This window comes from Genypterus blacodes, unplaced genomic scaffold (genome assembly GCF_046128005.1).
Source record: "Genypterus blacodes isolate CSIRO-AG114 ecotype Tasmania unplaced genomic scaffold, CSIRO-AGI_Gbla_v1 ptg000361l_1, whole genome shotgun sequence".
NCBI classification, from domain to species: Eukaryota; Metazoa; Chordata; class Actinopteri; order Ophidiiformes; family Ophidiidae; genus Genypterus; species Genypterus blacodes.
In genome coordinates, this window is record NW_027467144.1 from 125,463 (window position 1) to 135,000 (window position 9,538).

At 50.7% G+C, this 9,538-nt stretch overlaps 3 protein-coding genes across 6 annotated transcripts in view; all 3 read right to left on the minus strand.

Annotated features, from left to right (window-relative positions):
• abca1b (ATP-binding cassette, sub-family A (ABC1), member 1B) overlaps positions 1-297 on the minus strand; it is a 32,604-nt gene extending 32,307 nt beyond the window's left edge. For all 3 annotated transcript variants that reach the window (XM_076138335.1, XM_076138334.1, XM_076138333.1), the window contains exon 1: positions 111-297. The gene's annotated coding sequence lies outside the window, so the exon portion shown is untranslated. The remainder of the gene's footprint in view (positions 1-110) is intronic.
• A 4,316-nt stretch (positions 298-4,613) lies between these two features.
• exosc3 (exosome component 3) lies at positions 4,614-6,593 on the minus strand. 2 transcript variants are annotated; one of them, XM_076138328.1, is made up of 5 exons: positions 6,292-6,593; positions 5,591-5,740; positions 5,299-5,450; positions 4,970-5,141; positions 4,614-4,915 (listed from the first exon to the last, which is right to left on the minus strand). In XM_076138328.1, the coding sequence occupies exons 1-5, from the start codon at positions 6,514-6,516 to the stop codon at positions 4,904-4,906; spliced, it is 711 nt and encodes a 236-aa protein (XP_075994443.1). In that variant the 5' UTR covers positions 6,517-6,593; the 3' UTR covers positions 4,614-4,903. The 2 variants fall into 2 exon arrangements, with proteins under 2 accessions (XP_075994443.1, XP_075994442.1); XM_076138327.1 differs by having other exon boundaries at positions 4,614-5,141.
• A 141-nt stretch (positions 6,594-6,734) lies between these two features.
• tbc1d9b (TBC1 domain family member 9b) overlaps positions 6,735-9,538 on the minus strand; it is an 11,579-nt gene continuing 8,775 nt past the window's right edge. Inside the window, exon 23 of the mRNA XM_076138341.1 lies at positions 6,735-9,400. Within this exon, the coding sequence (XP_075994456.1) occupies positions 8,795-9,400 (606 nt within the window). The 3' untranslated portion in view covers positions 6,735-8,794. The remainder of the gene's footprint in view (positions 9,401-9,538) is intronic.

A 9,538-nucleotide genomic window follows, 5' to 3' on the forward strand; every position in this document is an offset into this window, starting at 1 on the left:
CGTCTGTTCTCTCCGCATGTTTCTACAAAGGTGATGTTTAAAGAAGTCAGAGCTCCGTGAAGTCCCTGAAGGCAGCAGAGAGAAAGAGAGAGAGAAACAAAGTGCCATACCTCCGTCAGGTCGTCAGAGAGTGAGAGGCATGTCAGGATCCAGGCTGAGGTCTTCAGAGATGCTGCACATCCAACAGCTGAGGAGACAGTGAGGGAGCCGACACACACACACACACATACACACACACTCACACACACACACCGGCGTCAAGACACACGCTTGCAACCCGCACTACGTCCGCTCGGGAGTGTCAAAATAAAAGCCAACTGAAATCCGTTAGAGCGGTTAAGACAATAAAAGCCTGAGGATGAAGCTTCACACACTAAACACGGACGTGGGTCTGTTGTTTTGCAGTGTTTGGGTCACTGGAGGTCACTGTGGGGGCGGGAGGTTACTACAGGTCACAGGGCAGAAGTCTCTTTCACAATAAAAGCTTTCTGCCTGTGAGTCACGTGTGTTCTCCTCCACCTGATGTGATCACACACAGCTACACACACACATTCCTCTGTGCAATCAGTGTGTGTTACATTTCATTACATTACAACTTCATTCTTGCAATACTTTGTGTTTCTGTAGATGAAACCTTTGTATTCTCTTCATATTCTCTTTTCTCTCTGTGTTTCCTTGAGCAAGGCACCAGCAGTGCAGTGCAGTGGACGGGTCTGTGTTCTTGCTCCTTTGCCCCCTGTGCTGACTGAAGTAGGTCAGAGCTCAGCCATAACAACACACAGAGGAAAAACACCCATGATGTCACTTCTGCTCATGAAGAAGAAGCGTTTCAGTCGCATCAGCAGCCTGGTTTCCCTTTTACTGTTGTTTCTCTGCTGTCCAATGTCGTTTCATGATATTTCTGAAAACACCGGAAGGATCAGCAGAAATGCAGCTGCAGCGACAGGAGGAGGAGAACTGAGCCCTACAGGTCAAGTCAGGCTCAGCTGATAGCACATCCAGCGTTTCAACAGGCTGGACGGCGGGGAGAGAGAGAGGGGGAGTGAGAGGGGGAAGAGAGAGGGAGAGAGGGAGAGAGAGGGGGGGGGGAAGTGAGAGGGGGAAGAGAGGGAGAGAGAGAGAGGGGGAGTGAGAGGGGGGGAGTGAGAGGGGGAAGAGAGGAAGAGAGAGAGAGGGGGAGTGAGAGGGGGAAGAGAGAGAGAGGGGGGAGTGAGAGGGGAAGAGAGGGAGAGAGAGAGGGGGGAAGAGAGAGGGAGAGAGAGAGAGGGAGAGAGAGAGAGGGGGAGTGAGAGGGGGAAGAGAGAGGGAGAGAGAGAGAGAGAGAGAGAGGGGGGGGAGTGAGGGGGGAAGAGAGAGAGAGAGGGAGAGAGAGGGGGGGGGGTGAGAGGGGGAAGAGAGAGAGAGAGGGAGAGAGAGAGGGGGGGAGTGAGAGGGGGAAGAGAGAGGGAGAGAGGGAGAGAGAGGGGGGGGGAAGTGAGAGGGGGAAGAGAGGGAGAGAGAGAGAGGGGGAGTGAGAGGGGGGGAGTGAGAGGGGGAAGAGAGGAAGAGAGAGAGAGGGGGAGTGAGAGGGGGAAGAGAGAGAGAGGGGGGAGTGAGAGGGGAAGAGAGGGAGAGAGAGAGGGGGGAAGAGAGAGGGAGAGAGGGAGAGAGAGAGGGAGAGAGAGAGAGGGGGAGTGAGAGGGGGAAGAGAGAGGGAGAGAGAGAGAGAGAGAGAGAGAGGGGGGGAGTGAGGGGGGAAGAGAGAGAGAGAGGGAGAGAGAGAGGGGGGGGAGTGAGAGGGGGAAGAGAGAGAGAGAGGGAGAGAGAGGGGGGGAGTGAGAGGGGGAAGAGAGGGAGAGAGAGAGAGAGAGAGAGAGAGAGAGAGAGAGAGAGACACTTGAGTACTTGACATCTCACTCCTTTAATCAGTTTCCCATGGTCACATCTTGTTCTTGTTTGTTGTGAAGTTCTGAGATGTTTCCTCTTCTTCAGCTCTTCTGGCTGCAGAGCTGTAAACCGTCTGACACTGTGGGATGCAGACAGACAGGCATCTGTGTCTGCAGCAGCATGAAGAGGATGTTATCATCATCATCATCATCACAGTGCATTAACTCAGCACTCACAAGCTGTCGCTCTGGTGTCAGACAGAGCGACGTGCAGAAGCTCCATTTCCAGATGATTGTTCTTTTCTCTGTTCCTCACATTTAAGAGCTCTTTTCATGTTCATGTGTGAGTCTCAGAGTGATGATGTCATCACACGAATCCCCTCAGACAGCAGCAGAGAGTGAAGCAGAGTGAAGCTGAGTGAAGCTGAGTGAAGCTGAGTGAAGCAGAGTAAAGCTGAGTGAAGCAGAGAGTGAAGCTGAGTGAAGCAGAGTGAAGCTGAGTGAAGCAGAGTGAAGCAGAGAGTGAAGCAGAGAGTGAAGCAGAGTGAAGCAGAGTGAAGCTGAGTGAAGCAGAGTGAAGCAGAGAGTGAAGCAGAGTGAAGCAGAGAGTGAAGCTGAGTGAAGCTGAGTGAAGCAGAGAGTGAAGCAGAGTGAAGCAGAGTGAAGCTGAGTGAAGCAGAGAGTGAAGCTGAGTGAAGCTGAGTGAAGCAGAGAGTGAAGCAGAGTGAAGCAGAGTGAAGCTGAGTGAAGCAGAGAGTGAAGCTGAGTGAAGCAGAGTGAAGCTGAGTGAAGCAGAGAGTGAAGCTGAGTGAAGCAGAGTGAAGCTGAGTGAAGCAGAGAGTGAAGCTGAGTGAAGCAGAGAGTGAAGCAGAGTGAAGCAGAGTGAAGCTGAGTGAAGCAGAGAGTGAAGCTGAGTGAAGCAGAGTGAAGCAGAGAGTGAAGCTGAGAGTGAAGCTGAGTGAAGCAGAGAGTGAAGCTGAGTGAAGCAGAGTGAAGCAGAGAGTGAAGCAGAGAGTGAAGCAGAGTGAAGCAGAGTGAAGCTGAGTGAAGCAGAGTGAAGCAGAGAGTGAAGCAGAGTGAAGCTGAGTGAAGCAGAGTGAAGCAGAGAGTGAAGCAGAGAGTGAAGCAGAGTGAAGCAGAGAGTGAAGCAGAGTGAAGCAGAGTGAAGCAGAGTGAAGCAGAGAGTGAAGCAGAGTGAAGCAGAGTGAAGCTGAGTGAAGCAGAGTGAAGCAGAGAGTGAAGCAGAGAGTGAAGCTGCAGGCTCTGAGTCATCCTGGGAGTTATACTGCTGACGTGTTTCTGTCAGCACAGAGAGGAAGCTGGAGCGACCGCTGGTGACCTCAGCCTGCAGTGTGGGTGAGAGGTGAACCAGCAGCTCCTCTATCAGCCCCTCTATCAGCTCCTCTGTTATGTTCAGTTGCTGCAGCAGACTCTCTCCCCCAGTGAAGCCCCTGAACCATACATGAACATCATGGCTCATATTAGAGTCTAACTTCAGCTCAGATGTGCTTACAGGAAGTTTCCTTTAGGTGTTGGGTGTTTGTGTCCATTGACCTTTGACCTCTACTGGTTTCTAGCAGCCTGGTCCTGAGGAGAGCAGACCTGCAGCTCTGTTTGCCGCTCTGCCTCTCAGCCTGTGAAACTCTCTGTGGGTGTAATGCCACTCTTAATGTGTGTGTGTGTGTGTGTGTGATGGCGGCTCTCCTTCTGTCTGCTGCCTCCTTTACAGACGCCTCTTCAAAATCTGTGATCACATGACCTCCTTTGTGTTTGATTAGCCAAAGCCCAGGGGTGGCTCACCTTACCACCGCCCCCCCATCTCACACACACACACACAGTTATTCTGCTGTGTGTGTGTGTAGTTTAAAGGTATTGTGTATCCTGTGGAAGTGGAGCATTCTTTAGCAGCAGCGTGTTTACAGAGCTCAGGAGCAGAAACCAGCTTCACCCTCTTGGACATGTCGGTCACCTCAGGACAGGAAAAGGACAAAGGAGAAACGACAAACAACACATACACACACACACACACACACACACACACACACACACACACACACACGCTATTTTACAGTAACTCTGGTCTTTTGCTGCGTTTCATCACTTTGTTCTTGTTTTGAAGTTATGATTCGTCTTTTTAACCCTCTGGTCTTGCTGCTCGGTAAAGCGATGACTCAGGATGACACAATGGAATATTTGAAATTTCTAATTTAAATGTAAAATGCATTCAGTGATATTAAAAGAGGCTCAGAATTTATCAATCGACCCATGCAGACTGTCTGTCTGTGTGTATTTGTATCTTTCCTGTTGTTTCTCTGCTTGGGAGTAAACACAGTGACGTGTAACCAGATCTGCCCCGCCTGTAATCACATCTCACGTTACCACGACGACGCAATACCAGACTGCAGCAAATCAATAATCTGCTTTCACCCCGAATCAGAGCGGCCACATCGCTGCACTGAGGTCAAAGTTCAAGGCCCCGGCCGCAGGAACATGTCCGTTACTTCCCACCTTCTTCCCTGAACGAACACACACACACACACACACACACACACACACACACACACACACACACACACACACACACACACACACACACACACACACACACACACACACACACACACACACACACACACACACACACACAGAGATGAGTAAGGCGTCATGAGACCTGACACACACACACACACAAACTTCCTCATGCAGCTCGACCAATGAGAACAGAGGATTTCTCCAACAGGCACAGAATGCAGCTCAGTGTCTTTAATAATAAACCCTTGAATTGTTGTGACTTTGTGGTTCCACACAGGAAACAGGCCGATGGCTTCATGCTCTCTGGGTGAAAGAGGTCCAGAGCCTCAGTGGAGAGAAGAAGAAGAAGGAGGCCTGACTCAGCATCAGCAGAATCAGACTGAGACGTTTCAGCTGTGGAAGCTTTTAGTCGCTTTGACATCACAACACATTCATAAACAAATATAAAAGCTATTCAAGATGAGAAATGTCTTTGTGTGGGGTTAGAGCGCCCCCTGTGGCCCCCTCTAGAGCAGCACCTGCGGCTCTGTGTGGGGTTAGAGCGCCCCCTGTGCCACCCTCTTGAACAGCACCTGCCTCTGCTGGACCGTCATGTTCTCGCAGGTCTCCAGCAGGTTCGCCACGATGAGCGTCTGCTGCACGCTGGCGGCCTTCACCCACAGGCGCCCGTTCATCCCCACCACCAGCTCGAAGGGGAACAGCCGCTCCAGGTCCTGGACCACGTCGCTGTGAGGGGCCAGGAGCCTGAAGGGGGGCACAGCACAGGAAAACATCAAGATCACAACACCAACACTGTGAGGCGGCGCCCCCTGCAGGCTCCACATGTTTACTCTTAACTACAGAGGTCATGTTGTGTGCAGTCCCGTGTGCGTCCAGCGAGGGTGCTGTGTCCGGCTCTTACCTTCTGACCAATCCCAGAGAGACCCTGAAGAGCAGCCCGCCTGCTCCGAACACGCCCAGACCGTTAGCTCGACCCGAACTGTCGATGCAGACCAGCTCAGGCTCCATGTCCTTATTGGCTACAGTGAACTGGCCGAACACCAGGTCGCCCACCTGCAACACACACACACACACACACACACACACACACACACACAAGTCTTTATCTGACGCATGATGTAATGATTCCCCCTGTAGACCCTGAGGCTCTGCTGTGAACGTTGGAGGTTCTTTCCTATGTGTTCCGTCCTCACCTGCACGTTGGGTCGGTTCCTCTTGGTGGCGCCCTCAAACGCCAAGTAGGACAGAGACGCCTGCTCGCTGCCTCCAAAGTCCACCTTAAAGATGTCTCCAGACTTCACCGTCACCACGCCGATGACGCTCTCTCCTTTGGTGGGAACGTACTGAGGACAGAGAGAGAGAGGACGGCTGAGGACAAACTCCCAGCATGCACTGCTGCTGGACCAACACACTGATGAGTGAAGCTGTCTCCTCTCCTGTCTCCTTTCCTGTCTCCTCTCCTGTCTTTATTTGGTCTCATCCTGACTCTATTAAATACTTGAAGAGTAAAACGTAAACAAACACGAAGGTGTTCTTAGATCTCGATGTAAAGATTATACAGAAACGCTTCACACATTTAAAACTGTTAACTTGGACTTACAGGCCAGACTCCAGTCACATTTATGAGTTGTTTACTCTTTTATTATATTGACTTGAAAGAACACAAACAAACCTCTACTGATCAGGTTGATCAAGTCTGCAGAGGAATTCGGCGTGTAAAGTATTGATCTAATGATGATCTAATGATGTTTATTTACTTTATCTGGGTTTGAGTTCCGCTAACCCTAAGATGAATCAAACCCTTAAACACGGAGGCGGAGTTCTGCAGGTTGTGGTCTCTCTGTAAAGTGATCAGATGACCCTGATCGATTCTTTGATGTGAAGTCACACTTACGCGCCTCTGCTGGGAGTCGATCCAGAACATGTTGGGCTGTTTGTGTCGCAGGACTCCGCTCTTACACACCAGCAGCCGGGCTCCGCTGCGCCGCAGACCCGGACCACACACCACTTTGTCGGCCTTGGCCGCCTCCGTCAGAGAGATGGTTTCCTCCGCCGCGGAGGAGAATTCATCCCCGGGTAACAAAACATCCCCGACTCTCTGCTTCAGACACAAATACATGCTGGCACCATCTACACACACACACACAAATGCACGTGTTGCTCCGGGGACACAAATAAGTGCGACACAGCGAACAGGAACTGGAGCTCGCACCGCCCTCTGCAGGCCAGGAGGAGAACTGCACCTCAGTCAATACAACTTTATTTACAAAGACGTCAGAAATGTGAAGAAATCATTTGTGATTTTACTACAGAACAAATAGACTGAGCTGAAGAAAATGAGATTTAAATTGAGTATTTATTACACAATATAATACATGAAGGATCAATACAGTGACTGAATGCGTGTTGGTGCTGAGGAACAGAAGTTTGAATACATTTAAAACACTGAAACCTTTTGTGTCACATTTCACCAAACAGTGACGTAAACAAAGTGAAGTCTCATTAAACCAGACTTTAATCATCCTGTCAAGTATATGAAACAATTAGAACAGACTTTAAAACGAATTTAAATGTATCCAGATTCACTTTAACAGGCTATAATTCTCTTTAATAATATAATCCAGCGCCACCGCGCCCTCTACTGGCCGCAGCCTGAACTGAGTGCAATACAGAGGAAAAGGCCGTAATTTACCTGAATCAACCAGAAATCAGGTTCAGACAAATGAATATGACAGAAATGTCTTGGTTCAATTCTTTTCGGTTGAGTTTCTATTGGAGGTTTTTAGCTAGAAGCCGCCAGCTGCTTCACCGCCACTTTAATGTTTAAGAATCCACTGTAAAGACGTTTAGTTATTGTTATTCTCATCATTAAGGCCTGGAGCAGAAACACTGTGTTCATCTGAGCTTTAAAAAAAACAAACAACTGGAAAATCTAAGCGTATTTTCCACTTTAACACATTCATCAAACTGAAATGGTGACAAACAAACAAGTAAACACAAATCTGAGTCATCACCATGTGTGTTATAAAGTATCTATATCTGTGTTAGTATGAGCAGGAGGAGGGGGAGGAGCTTCAGACAGGTAAAGGAACAGACCGCTGCTTTCTCTCCTTAGTGTGACCTGATGAGCAGCTGATCCTCAGTAACAGCTGATCCTCAGTAACAGCTGATCCTCGAGAAGCTGAGGAAGGAGCTGACAGATGTTTATGAAGGAGGGAACGCAGTGTGTAGTTACTCTGCACTCACACACACACACACACGAGACCTCCTGCTGTGTCTGATCAATCAGCCCAGTGAGGAGCAGAGGAGCAGGGAGGTCCAAATGAGACAGAACCTCCAGACGGAACGGGCCTTCATGCAGTCACTGGTGTGTGTGTGTGTGTGTGTGTGTGTGTGTGTGGAAACCACCTAGCGTCACCATGACACCTTTAAAAAGAGTCACACAAGGAGTTTCTTGATTTTCACTGGACAACAAAGACGTGAGGACATCTAAGTTCTTTAAAAACACATTCTGAACCTTTTCAGAAGATAATCAGGCCAAGCCTCTGTCTGAGGCTGATTCTCTAACGTTTATGGGCCAAGAGAGAGAGATAAAAGTGTGAGTCATCTGATCATGGGACTGAAACCAGCGACTGCATGGGAGAAAGGAAAGGAATGGAAAGTATTCAGTCACGGGCGTGAGAGAGCAGCGGCCTGGCTCTTTAACGGAGAGAGGCAGAGCGCCGCCCCGACGCTCTGGAAGGCAGGAGGACGCAGCAGGTTAGTTTCGATCGTCAAGGTAAAATCATAAAGATGGAAACATCACGGCGAAGGATGGACCAATCACCGTCTCTCTGGTGCTCGCCATGCAGAGGTGGTGACAGCTGATCAATCAGGCTCAGCACACAGACGACCTCATCTCACATGCAGCTGGAAGGAGACGATGCTTTCTACTGCAGCAGATGTTTGTTTTGTAGGTGAGGCGGGGGAGGAGTTCATGGGACCAGCGACCTTTGACCCATATTGGACAGATGTGGACGTGTAGTTGGACTTTAGGCGCCAACATCTGAGTATGAGTAGGGTTAATGCATCTCATCCAAACATGAACCCCCAACTCACCTACCAAAGGACGTGTGTGTGTGTGTGTGTGTGTCCAGGGACGGATTCCAGTTCATCAGCAGTCCAAGAGGAAGAAGAGTTCAGTCACTGAGGCCGTTAAACATCAGGCTGTGATCTGTGATCGATCATAAACCATCAGTCTGACATGTAGCGGACGATCAGACCGTCTTGATGGTAGATTGGTGTTGGTTCAGTCTGCTCAGATCGTCCCTGGACTCCCCGGGTCAGAAGGTGAAATGCTGCAGACGGATGAAGAGGAGCTGAAGGAGCTGAAGGTCTCATGGATTCTGGAACCTTCCTCAGACGGAGTTCTGTGCCAGTTCGTGGTCGCTGGAGGAGCTGACCTGCCGCTCCACCGCCCGCTGAGCCTTACAGGCGGCCATTTTGCCGTGAATGTCTCTCTTCTTTTCAAAGTAGTCCACCAGCGCCGGCTCGGTCAGCAGCGAGGCCAGGACCTGCTCGAAGGTGATGGACCAGTCTACGTCCAGCACGCTGCCCCTCCGCTGCTCCCCTCCGATCAGGACCGTGTCGTCGGCGATGTCCTCGCACTGCAGCGACCCGGAGCTCACCATGGAGTACGACGACACCGACGTGTCGTCTTTGGCTTCGTCGTCTGAGGCCTGCTGGGCCGGCATCTCCAGCTGGGCCTCAGCCAGCGCCCGGCACACCTGAGACTCTCCAGACGCTCCTTCGCCGGACCACTCCTCTTCGTCGGGCTCGGCGGCGGCGGCCGGAGCGGCGGCGGGTTTCTTGGAGCCGTTGCCGTTGTTGGTGAACTTCTTGCCCACCTCGCCGATGTGCAGCAGCAGGCTGGCAACCGTGGCGATGGCGTGATACAACTCCTGCTCCAGAGGCTCCTCACTGAACATGTTATACAGCGTCTTACACAGCTCGATGAACTGCTCCTACACACACACACACACACACACACACACACACACAGAGTGAGCACACACACACACACACACACACACACACACACACACACACACACACACACACACACACACACACACACACACACACACACACACACACACACA

What these genes read in the sequence shown, in the direction of transcription:
- exosc3 (XM_076138327.1), bottom strand. Translation starts at nt 6,516, where the DNA reads ATGTATTTGTGTCTGAAGCAGAGAGTCGGGGATGTTTTGTTACCCGGG. An exon ending in TCGACTCCCAGCAGAGGCGC is followed by an intron (nt 5,741 to 6,291) that starts GTAAGTGTGACT and finishes CTCTGTCCTCAG; the next exon opens with TACGTTCCCACCAAAGGAGA. An exon ending in GGAACCGACCCAACGTGCAG is followed by an intron (nt 5,451 to 5,590) that starts GTGAGGACGGAA and finishes TGTGTGTTGCAG; the next exon opens with GTGGGCGACCTGGTGTTCGG.